General features: G+C 48.0%; 1 protein-coding gene across 1 annotated transcript in view; it reads right to left on the bottom strand.

Moving 5' to 3' along the window:
• Positions 1 to 12,593, bottom strand: part of ARHGAP6 (Rho GTPase activating protein 6) — a 241,425-nt gene extending 228,832 nt beyond the window's left edge. Inside the window, exon 1 of the mRNA XM_032391112.1 lies at positions 12,320 to 12,593. Within this exon, the coding sequence (XP_032247003.1) occupies positions 12,320 to 12,364 (45 nt within the window). The 5' untranslated portion in view covers positions 12,365 to 12,593. The remainder of the gene's footprint in view (positions 1 to 12,319) is intronic.
• Between the last annotated feature and the right edge of the window lie 226 nt (positions 12,594 to 12,819).

Genomic DNA, 12,819 nt, shown 5'->3' on the forward strand with positions numbered 1-12,819 from the left:
AAAACAGGAGCTGAATTTATAAATCTTTTTAAAGTGACACCAGTAAATCAAAGCAGATTAAAAAATCTCCCAGGAGGTGATTCTGAATGTTTTCCTTCTGACAGATTGAGGAACCAGAGCTGCTACACACAAGGAAACAGGGGAAGACTATAATAATATTCTGTTTAAAGGTTAATACTATTCATCCTATTTCTAAATATTCCCTTGCTATCTGTTCAGTCTATATCCAATCAATGTGGATTTGTGGGGACTGGTGCCAGTGGGATGGCCCCATCACCTTGCCTTTGTTGTCTAATTAGGTCATAAGGAAAGATACAGACCTACCCTTGGCAGAAAGAGCTCATTGACCAAATGGGAAAAAATGAGATAGATCTGCACCTTCTTCAAAACATCAGCATGTTCAGAAGAATCTGATTACATATCGTGGGAAGGTAAATGATTTGCCACCACTTCTCACCCCTCACTGCACTCACAAACTTGCCACGGCTCCATCATGGAGGCAGAGTTCTTTCCCTATCTTCTGACATTAGGTTTGGACACGTGACTCGCCTGGGCCAATGGCGGGTAGGTAGAGATGAGCGTGTGCCGGAGTCCCACCCATGGCATTAAGAATCCTTAGTCCGTTCTGCTGGTCATACTGTGCCTCCGCACTTCCCCAGGTGGGTGCTGCCCTACCAACCCGCGCCCTAGAACAAACACACGTGGAACAGAACTAATTGAGGCGCCAAGCCCTGCAGGACTAGCAGACTGACCATGGGTCAAACAGCTGAGCTCTGCCCAAGTAAGCCGACCCCAGCTGACCCACAGATCCAGGAGAATAAGTGATGGCTGTTTTAAGGCACTGAATGTCAAAGTAGCTTGTCACACAGCAATAGTGTGGCCATAGCTAACCAACAGGAAGAGACGATTCTACATTTTAGTCAACAGAACTACACAGTCAAGCACCATTTTGGGTGTCTGTATGCATCTGCATGCCAGGGGTTCTAGATTTCATTTCTTTTTAAAGATATACAAAATAAAAAAGTGTACCCTGGTGCAGAAATCCCATGGAGGGCCCTACACTTCTTCACATCCAGGTTCTCCTTAGACTCCCTACAACGGTGATATGAGGAACCACCATGGTAATGATGGCATGACCTGCCTACCTAATTAAAAGCCACAGGTTGGTCTAAGAATGTCTAGATTTTAAAAAATAGTCTCCTTTTCCAATAAAGATCAAGGCAAATCACATAGTAACACTCGGCAGTCACTGAAGCATCCAATAAGAGTGAGCCTATGTTTGCAGAATCACAGAGCATCAGCACTTTTTACACCTTTTTTTTAAATACTGGGAACCAAATAAATGCAGGAAGTCTTTATAACTGTGTCCCGATGATAAGGTTTCACTCTGCAGCCATCCTGAATAAAAACAGCTATTAAGGGTTGTTGTTTTTTTTTTTTTTTTTTTTTGAAACGGCTAATCTTGATAAGGTTCAAACTTTTCCCCAAGAGAGGTCTATGAACCACCACTCCCTCTGAAATGAATGAGTAAAAATGCATGTGTATCATGAAGGCCAGGGTTTACATAACCCTTGTGCTGCGCAGAGCACAAGTGGGTCATGGCTATAGCAAGTGCATGCGGGGTGTGTGTTTCTCCTTGCTCAGAAAGACTTGTGGAGGGCAGAGTGCCAGTTCTCATGTACCTTTTCCAGGCTGCTGCAAGTTCACCCATGCGGCTGTCATTCCTGAAATGGATGTTCCATCAGAACAGCCATGCAGAGAGGGAGCACGGGGCCTCCGTGCAGGAGCTAAAAAAGCCTGTGGTGTTTCGATCAAAAGCCCTTTGCGAGAGAAAACACAAGAGTTGCAATGACAAAATTACCACCGTGCTCAGGTAAAAATACCAAACAGGATGTTCTTTATTTGCGGTTGTATATATTACTAACAACAAGAATACAAAAATCCTCTCTGATCTCATTCTCAATTCATTTCACTTTCTCCTGTTACGTTTCTGGATGGTTTGGGCATAAATGATGAGTGAAGACAGGCATGTTGCCACTGTGAGACGCCTGGGTGGCTCAGTCGGTTGCTCGTCCGACTCTTGGTTTCGGCTCAGGTCATGATCTCAGGGTCCTGAGATCGAGCCCCGCGTCGGGCTCCTCGCTGGGCGTGGAGCCTGCTTGGGATTCTCTCTCTCCCTCTTCCTCTGCCCTCCCCCTCCGCCCCCCTAAAAAAAAAGAAGAAGAAGAAAAGAAGAAAAGGAATGTTGCGATTGTGCTGGAAGGACAGATGGGGTCATTTAAGAGGTGTCATTTTATGGAGAACAGGTGAGGGGCTGCCTGGATTAGAGATGGGGGTAAGATGCAGTATGGGTGTCACCACAAAGGGGTAGCATGAAGGAGTTCTTTTGGGGTGGTGGAACAGTTCTGTATCTTGAATGGCGGATATGCCCGTCTGTACACGGAAAACAACTGCATGGTACTATTCTCTCTCTCTCTCTCACTCACTCACATGTACCCAAAGGAATGCACGTCAAAAACTGATGAGATGTGAACAAGGTCTGTAGACAAGTTAATAGAAATGCACTGGTGTCAAAGTCCTGGGTGTGATATTGTACCCTAGGTATGTAGGAAGCTATCATTCACAGAAGCTGGGTAAAGGGTGCCGGGATATCTCGGTCGCATTTTTGCAACTTCCTTTGAGTCTACAGTTATTACAAAATGAGAGTTTTAAAAGTATCATCTTGGGGCGCCGAGGTGGCTCAGTCATTAAGCGTCTACCTTCGGCTCAGGTCATGATCCCAGGGTCCTGGGATCGAGCCCCGCATCGGGCTCCCTGCTCCGCGGGAAGCCTGCTTCTCCCTCTCCCACTCCCCCTGCTTGCGTTCTGTCTCTCGCTCTGTCTCTTTCTGTCAAATAAATAAAATCTTTAAAAAAAAAAAAAGCATCATCTTAAAGCTATGGTCTCAAGCCCATTGCATTTTAGCCATCAGCCACTGTGCAGTGGTTCAAGCACTGAGACTCGACAGTCAAAGAGACAAGGATTTGAGTCCTAGTCCCACTACTTAACTTACTAGCCGTGTGACCTTGAAACGTCTAAACTCGGTCCCTCAGTTTCCTCATCTTTTAAACAGAGATGATATTAGGACCTACCTTACAGGGTTCTCTTAAGGATTAAATAATGTAGAATGTCAAGGGCTCGTGGGAAGCATTCAATAAATACTGGCTGGTATTATTACGTTAAGTCTGCCTAATTATTTCTAAGAGCTCTAAGTCATTAATTAATTTTGCCGGCATTCAAGCACATACCAAGTGTCAGGTCCATGCTACCTGTGGCCAAGGATGTGGAGTCCAGATACGCCCCTGGTCCTAGCCTCTGCCCCTTGGGATTTTTCAGTTCTGTCATGAATATGGTGTTTAAAGAAGCAATTACAAGCAAGGTGGATGTTATGAAAGTGGATACACAGGGGCCTCAGCAGGGAACTAACTTAGGAATGAGAGGCACTTTCTGCAGTCAGGGTTGAAACGGTAGTTTTCTCTCTGCTAAGTTAACTGGAGTTAACAGGGTGGTTAAACCGTAGTCCTCACTTGCAACCACTCCTCACCCACCAGAGAGAAATGAGAATAACTTTTCATGAAAGCACGGATCAACCCATTTTGATGTATAACATTAAGGATTCAAACTCTGTACCCATCGACCAGAAAAAGAGCCACACCAATTCTTCCTTTCTCATTGTTTGGGAAATAAATTACGTTAGACTATTCCAATGGGCATATAGGGGAAAAACTGATTATAGTTTAAATTTATATTAAGAAATTTAGACCAAAGTATTTTTGAATCAAGTACAGAGCTTCTCAATATGAAATTCACTACAATACATATGTAAAATATATCATGGTATAATAAGTGAAGAGAGAGTACTTTAATAGGCTTGTAATATGAATATTTTTAAAGACATGCACATCACATATGGATGCAGCTGGCATAACACATTACTCGTTTAAATGTGGTCATTGAAACAACCCACAGGGGAGAGAAAAGAGACATTCTAAGCAATCTGAAAATCTTCCATATACTTAGGAATTTAGGGTCTTTCACAGTGTAAGTAAACCCCAAAGAAAACTGAACATGCATAGGATGAGTTTTATGTTTGCAAACTCTCCCCTCCTGCTTCTGCCAAAACAAAACAAAAACTTCCGCCCATCTCTCTGCTGGCCTGTGTCCTGTGAGGCTGATCCCCATGGACTGCCTCTCAGTGGATGGGCTGGGCTTGGTACTAGAAAGGGGAGATGAGAGAGCAGGAAGACCAACAGGTCAGGGTACTCCTCGTCCCACCCCATCCCTGCTTCTCCATATTCTGCCCTTGCTGCAATCCTCTCTGGGTACATTTCCGGGGCTCCTTCGGCTGAGGTTGGAAGTCACGGGGTTCTGGTAACCCCGGCCCTTCCCGGTGCCCACAGGGTAACAGCTTCCCGTGCTGCTAAGGCTTCGTGCTGCACCACCCCCTTTGGGGTTCCCTTAAACTTACTGACACATCAGGGATAGTTCGTTCCTGAAGCGAAGCCTGTTCGGGTGCGCCATCTTCCTCCTGAGCTAAGGTGGGGGAATGCCTCATCTTTTGAGATCAGTGTTTTACATTTTGCTTAGACCATCAAAGTGACATCATAATGGGACTATGAAGGTCATGCGCATAAATACTTACAAAAATAATACTATGTGTTACCATTTTCAAAGTCTTCCGGCAAACTCGAGATTCCATTCTCTCGCTAAACTATTATTATCCTGTGGATCTAATGCAAACAGTGCTGGAGGAATCCAGAGCGATGTCGGGGAGCTCTGCCCATGTGGAGTGGCACCCACCTGGCGCAGGGGAGCTCCGCGGCTGCACAGCCGAGGGGCTCCACATGCTGGAGGGAGGCTTTTCGCCTCTTTATTTTACTTGGACTGACTTATACGTTTCTTTACCAGATATTTCAGTCAGCTGCAGAAAGGGGTCATTCAAAAATATTTTTAAAGTTTATTCATCCGAACGTCTTCTGCTGTTTCCATGGCAACTCTTCCCCAAAGCCACAACTCCAAATTCTTCTGAAAACTTCATTTCAGAAATCTAATTTAGCTGACACTCCAAACACTCAAATTGTACTCTGAAAAATTTTTAAGTTAGAAGAGTTCAAAGAATGTGTCAAATAACCAGAGAGAAGGGGAGAAAATCCTGACCAGTTTTCATTTCAAACGGTCATGACATCTCTCAGGGAAAGAGCCTTTAGTAACGATGATCATATTTGAATGAACAAATTAGTCTTATACTTTGTGTAGAACTCATCCAAATTGAGACGTATCCCATATTTGCCTCCAAGTCGTCACCATGAGGTCGGAGACCTTGTTGTTTTGTTTGATCTACCTTTCACGTTTGTAAGTATTCAGAATGTAGTTAAGAATAACACAAATCAGAAAGGTGGGTCTTTTGAAAATAACGTTAGAATCAGAAAATCTGAGAAGCTATGTTAAAGGATATGAAATTAATTGCATTCATTTGTAAACCCTGGTGGATCTTAGTCCAAAATTTTACAAGCACCTAAGACCTTGAAATCCATTTACTCCCATCATTTCGGAGCTTACAATCTAAAACAGGCCATGTAATTTCCATTCCGTCACATGGCCAGGACTTAAGAAAGGGCCCTGCAGTCCTTGTCGATGGCAAGCTAGACAGACCACCGACATACCTGCCAGGCTGGGCTGCCCGGGAGACCTCCAACCTGGATGGGACTGAGAGCAAAAAGCTACGGGGGAGCTGTCTCCCTCCTCCTTCCTTTTGCTCTTCGTTCAGGGCCTCTGCATTTTCCCCGGAGCAGGCCTGTCCATATCACATCCTCGATGAGCGGTTGCAGAATGGAAGCGGACCTTAGCTCCTCACTCACACACAGTCACGGGTCCCATGTCCATGCGTGCAGGCTTTCTGAGAATCGCTCCCATCCTACTTCGGAGATTATGATTCCTAATTTTAGACCCAGGACTAATAGATTTAATAAACTGGTACCCCAGCTCCATCAGAATAGAAGTAGCAAATTTAGACAAGGCTGTTCGACACTAATAAATCAAGAAGTCAGCTAAAGGCTGACACAGGAGAGCAGACAGGAAATGTTTAAAAACTAAGGCCCAAGATTACAAAGGGCCTCTACTCCGGGCTATTTGTTGGGTGCCTACCCCAGGCCGGGCGCCCTCGAAGCAGTGGGGCTACCGTGGGAAAAGAATGACTGGGTCATTGACCTGAACACACTTCCACATTGGTAGGGAGCGACAGACAAACGGTGAATGTGTGACAGAAGACCAAGGAGTGAGGCAAACACGAAGACAGTGGCCCGCGTGATCTAATCACGGGTGACTGAGTGAGGTCAGAAGCACTTCGCAAAGAGCACTCAGGGAAGGTGACGTTTTCTCTCGCAGTTTGGAGGGCATGATAAAAGCCTGCCGCACAAAGAACATCTCAGGCAGAACAGACAGCGAGTACAAAAGCCTCGGGTGGGAAAGAGCTGGTTGCATTCGAGGAACGGAAGGGACACTCAGGTGGCTGGGCAGTGATAAGGTGAGGGAGGGTGTTAGGGAGCAGGGTGGGGCCATGTGGGAGGACTTGGAAGGCCATGGTCATGGACGAAGAGATCGGTCTAAGTGTAATGGAAGCCAACTGGAGAGCTTTAAGCGCCGAAATGTCACAATTGCATTATCTTTTTAAAAGATCTCGCTGGTCCTACGATTGGAATATAGGGTTACCATGTTGTCTTAGTGTGGACAGCTGGGTGCTTGGATTTAGGTGACAGCAGCGGGGATGCAAAGAAGAGGATGGATTTGGAGAGCACTGCGACACAGACCTGGCAGGGCTGCCCCCGAGGCACTCTGGCCTGCGCAGCTCACCGAGCGGCTGGCCACCTACTGAGACGGGAAAGGCTGAAGGTGACACGGGCAAGGGGCAAGTGAGAAATCGGAAAGCCAGCAAGGGCTGCATGGGACGAGACAATAACGTCGCAGCCAAGTTGAGACTCAAGCACACTTGGTCCAGGGTTATCACAGGGTGGGGAATGGGAGAAGTAAATCACATGAGTTCATTAGCAGAAAGGACGAGGCAAAGAGTAGTATTTGTTTTCCTACAATTGGCAGCTATGTAATGCAACATGCAAGAGGAGTTGGATTATTTATGCATTCACAGTGGTGCTTAAGAAGGGTCTTCAAGGGTGGGGGATGTAGCTTCCTAAGATGATGGGAGTGCCACAGCAAAGGGACCACATAAAGGAAAAGCTCTCAGAGCAACCAAAAAGACAGCACGTTGTGGGGTAGGGGTGGGGCCAGAAAGGGCATCCACAATTAGTAGAGCTGTGAATTAAGGGGATTCAGTAATCTCCCATTTACTTGTAACGAGCCAAACACTAGCTTTTGTGAGGAGACAGACGACAAGCAGAGAGCTACAAAGGTGAATTCTGGGCCGCGCAGCAGGTCAGTACCAGTCCTGCTCAATTTCCTAAGATGTCTACACCGGCAGCGCTGATGGATGATAACTGATGCGTATCAGCTCGGCCCTGCAACAGCGCCCAGTTCGGGGTGTCTTCAGGATTACCAAAGAATGTCCTATAATCAGCACCACTGAATTATTAAGTGAACTTAATGGCTTCAAAGTCTTTGGAAATCAAATGTTCACAGAGGGCAAATTTGGCAGCTTGCGTATTAAGACCTTAACCGTTTGCGGTAAAGAGAGGCTCGGTCTCAGGGTAGGCAGCCTAGCCCTTCCGGTGGCTTCCTTAAGGAGGGGTCACATACAGCCAGGGAATGGTCAGCGTTTAACGTTGGGGCTGTGGTCAAGAGCACAGACGGTGGGGCAATCACACCGAAGAGGAAGTGAGGTCAGCAACGGAGGAGCTCAGAAGTAGACGGGCCCGAGGGACGGGAATGGCTACACCTTGACAGCTGGACTCCCCCGGGATCAGTGTCAAGTCAGAGTCTAATCCCCCTGCTTTTCTGTCACACCTCAGTGAACAGAACACACATCACCCCACACATAGATTTATCTTAGCCAGAGGCATCGTGAAACTTCCTCCTTGTTTCCCTTTCATAGAAGGGGGATGAAAATAAGTGTGCGCCTCCAGGGAGTTGCTTCGGATGATAGTATTCCTGAGCTGCTCAAAAGTGCCTCTGATAACTTGTTCTAAAACCAAGGCTCAGCACAGTAATTCTACTGTGTAATTCTACTGAAGGAGTCACCATACTTAACTGCATGAAATTAGACCTACGCTACATGATCTTGGCAGACAATCAAGGTTTGTAATATTTTGTTTGTGGTTAATGGAAGAAAGCATACGGGGACTGTTGGGGAAGGTAGATTAATGTAATCTTTAACCCAGGCCAAGCCACCTAACTTTTTGGGATCACCAAGAGCAGGAGGTAACTGTGAAGGCCGCGATCGTGGAAACCGGGTGACCCATTACTCTGCCCCCAGGGTTTGAGCCTCTCTCTGAGCCTCTGTGTCGGCCTGTCTCTGAAGTTCTGTATGTCCCCTGGATAGTATACATAATACTCATAACATTTGCCATGTTTCCTCTTTTCAGATCTTCTTGTTACACAGTAATTGTCACCTCTTCCTAAAAACATGCGTGAAAATCACACACCGCAGTGGGTCTCAAGTGGGAGCAATTTTGCCCCCCAGGGGACATCTGGCAATGTCTGGAGATATTTTTGGTCGTCACAGCTGGTGAGAAGGGGCGCTACCGGCATCTAATGTGTAGAGCCCAGGGATGCCGCGCGGGGCGGCCCCACCACAAAAAATTATCCTGCCCCAAATGTGCATGTTGCTGAGGTTAAGAAACCCTGAGAAAGACATAGAGACATGGCACTGAACTCAATAGATACCTTAAAATTTGGGTTTTGTCTATACCTGTCCAATTAAAGGGCTATTTGGCCATGCGATTCGACAATGTGGATGGTCACATTAAGTCACTGAAGGGACAATATTTGATTGTTGGTTTATTATGGTGACAGAACAGGGAGGGGGAAGTACAGCTCGGCTCACCCATCTCAATTGTCTAAATGCGTCAGACGAGCTGTGCGAAATCAGGGCACTTGGAGAGAGCACTCCATTCTGTCACCAGCTACACCCGTGCCACCTTGAGCTCCACTGCTCTAGGCTTGGGTTTCCTCGGCCACGAAACAGAAAACCTGTCTAACCCACTAGCTGGATTTGACACACACTGCGTCCAAACGCTTTGCAGCTTGTATAACGGTAATAAGGAGGGGCTTATCATGACCTGCCGTTTCTCTAAAAGTGTTGCCAGGCAATCACTGATTCACGCACATCATCCCCGACTGTCATACCCCAGCATCTCTGTGGCCCATGCAAACGAAGACCGGCTGGTTCACGGTCCTAAGTATCTCTCAGATCCCCTAACTCCTCTCCACCTCCGGCCCAGCTGCCGTCCTATGGAGGTCATTCTACTCCCCTCTCTCACTGGCCCCACCACCAGGATGCACTCTGGCTCCTGCTCACCCTCAGCTCCATCCTGGGCTCCAAGCAGATGTTCCAAAATGCAAATCTGACCAAGTCACCAAAAGGCGTCAAGGACGACACCCAGCTGGAAGGACGGAGTCACCATAAACCGAACGTGGGAAAACCGTGGGAGGAAAGGTTGGGAGGAGAACATTAGCTGCTACAGAACATTTTTGTTCTGATGATAAAAACAAGAAGACGGTGGTGCTATACTTTGGAAAAGTGTCACGTTATACAAATGGAGGATGCTCTTGTCTCTGTGAGTGTTTGTGTTTCTCTCCCGGTGACCATTATAAAAAGATGAGCGAAGTGTTCGTGGCAATTCTTAACATTTTCACTATTCAGTCGTCCCTTTAGAAAACTGACCTAATAGCTGGCACACAATAGGCACTCAACAAATGTTTGACGAATGAATAAAATGTGAGCCACTGATTTCTTACGGGCAGTCTCGCCTGGGACAAACGAAAAAGCACCGAAGGGAGAACATTAAATACTTGCCCCCTGGATTATATCTCAGGGTAGGCAAGAGCTACTGAGAACACATGAAGGGTATTTCGTTTCCAGGAAGACACAGACTAAAAAAGCCCCCAAGACCCCAGGACAATACACAGTGGGGCAGAACCATGTGGCGCAAAGGAAGTGACTATTCGTGCTAAAAGGCAAAACAAGCTTTTGGAATTACTTAAACCAGTATGGGGGAAGCAGACGAAGAGAGCAGTGTTAGAAGAGATGTTAAGGCATAGAGGGTTATGTTAATATGAAAAGCAATGGGTCACACTTCATAAAGAACATTCTTTTGACTTGGGACTGATACAGAGCTGCTGAATACTGCTGCTTTATCACCCTAAAGTATGCATGAGAAACTTCAGAGGACCCCGGGGGACTTCTTCCAACCTGAAAGCCAACAAATTCCCTCTGGAATCTTCTTTTTTATAGTCCTAAATCAGAAAACATGCATGTGGTGATCTGTGCTAGAATGAAAGGCTAGTTCATCAGCGAATCTTCAGAGCACAGGCAGAGATGTCAGCAGTAGCCTGACTCTAAGTTTATGCTTTTAGCAGAATGAGACAGCTGAACGAAAATAGTTTTTAGATTGTTTGGGGATGCATTTGCATAACTGAGGCAATAATCATTCGTAGAATGAATAGATTTTTTTAAAATTAAGGAACCAGTTCTCCCCTTTCCTCCTCCACCTCGTAAATGGCATAGAGACCTCAGATGGCAAATCAAAGGGCATCAGCACACAGTTCAAAATCTGGAAAAGGTGGTGGGGTAAGATGTCGACTGGGCATAATGAGCACAGACTCCAGATCCTTCAGTGCAAAGAAACCTCTGCCAAAAAATGGCTTACCCTTAATACCACTTTAAAAGGAAAATCACGGCACGGCTAGTGTCTCCAAAAACGAGCGTTAGTAACTTACTAGTGTCTCACTTGTCATTTCAAGGCAAGTAACTGGCAAAACTAGAGAAAGCCGTCATAAGGTTCCTAGAATGTTCACCCTGTAGGGACCCTGATGATTTTCTCATTCAGGCCCTTTTTTTTCCCCCCAACCCATCAACTGAAAGGGCAGAGCTTCCAGGTTAGCCCAATGGCCCCCCAGCTGATCCAGGACCCACCCTGGCAACAAGAACCTGTCCACCTCCACTCCTTTCTTTAAAAATATTTTTTTTAATGTGGACAGCGCATTTTGGAGGACACGAATTCCAGACGGATAACTGTCAGCCTGATTTTAAATACTGACGATTCTTAACTTTTTGCCTGCTTCTCTCCGATTTTAAAGTAGCATGTATAATCTCAGCAGTGAACATCGTGTCAAGGAGAACTCAGTAAAGTAGCAGATGGCCGGACGACTGCAATGGCCCATCTCAAAACACCACATCTTACAAGTGGAAAATAAATGCCCGAAGAGTGCAGTGAGCTAACGCGGCTGCCCGCCGGCTTCCTGCAGGAGGCATTCAGAACCTTCAGGAGTAGTCCTCGTTCCTCAGAAACATCTTCCTTTTCTCTCTCTCTCTCTCTCTCTCTCTCTCTCTCTCAAAAATAAACTTAAGCTAGAATCTGGATTTGGTCCGTCGGTCATTCACCTTGAAATCTTGACTCCTTCTTTAAAAGAGGAAAAGCCCATGAGCTTTTAGTCTGTTGTGTCCTGCGGAGCCCGGCGCCGAAGCGCACGCGGTGCCTGGCACGCAGTAGGTCCCCAGTAAATATCTGCCGAGTATTTGAGTCAATAGGGAGGAGAGAAGCCACTGGGAGAAGACCCCCTGGCGTCCTCTCGTGTTCATCAGATAATGTGCAACAGTCTGTCCTGCTACAAACTCTGAGGGAAATGCACACCCTCTTTTCCAGAAGCAAACCGGCTGCACCCCAAAGTGCCCTGCAGCATTTTCTCCGGAGAGTCCACTAGCCAGCCACACGCTCAGATATCACGGAGCAGCCCTGCCTCCCGTCCAGTTCTATTCTCGTTCCTGCAGCATATCTGACCGAAGGCTGAATGGGCGAACTGGGCCCCAGGAGCCCCATTTCTCCGCCCTGGCCATCGAGGCGGCAGCAGGGTCCAGCCTCTGGCCCCGAACGCAGTGTCCACCCCGCGGGGTAAAGGAACGCGGGCTTCAGGGGTGGGGGCTCCCATTCTAAGGTGCAGCCAAGTTTCTAAGCAGGTGACACTGGGGAGTGACGCCCGCGACACCTTCCACCCCCCTAACCCCCGACCGAGGACCTCTGGGGAGACGCGGATCCCATCAACCCCTCGCTGTCCCCTCCCAGGCCGGCCAAGTGGCGCCCCCTGTCGCCTCTGCGCGCGCCGGGACACTCACCGCGTAGTGCAGCTGCGGTTTCTCGCGGTATACCGGGTCCCCCATGTCGCCACCGAGAAGAAGTGACGGGCCCCCGCGCACAGCCTGGGGTCGAGGCGCCTCTCCGAGGTCCCCCTATTTCACCGCCATCCCGGGCCAGCCCCCGGACGCGAGCCCCGTTCCCTGCGCCTGGAGCGCGCTGCAAAGCCCGCAGGCACCAGCGTCCCGCCGAGAAGCTGACAGGGACCGGGAGGAGGTGGCGGCAGCCGCGCAGAGGAAGGAGAAGGAGGTGGTGGTGGTGGTGGTGCTGGAGGAGGAGGAGGAGGAGAGGAGGGGGAGGAGGAGGAGGAGAGGAGGGGAGCGGCCGAGTCAGATGGGATGGGCGGGCGCTTAATTCCTTCCGCTCTTGGCGGCTCCTGTCAAGGCCGCCGCCGCCTGCCGTTGGGGGCTGCAGCGACCGAGCGCGCCCACGACAGGTGTCAGGGCGGCCGGCGCTCCTACCTCCTGCCACTCCACTCCTG

The sequence above is a fragment of the Phoca vitulina genome, unplaced genomic scaffold (assembly GCF_004348235.1).
Source record: "Phoca vitulina isolate PV1807 unplaced genomic scaffold, GSC_HSeal_1.0 scaffold60, whole genome shotgun sequence".
NCBI classification, from domain to species: domain Eukaryota; kingdom Metazoa; phylum Chordata; class Mammalia; order Carnivora; family Phocidae; genus Phoca; species Phoca vitulina.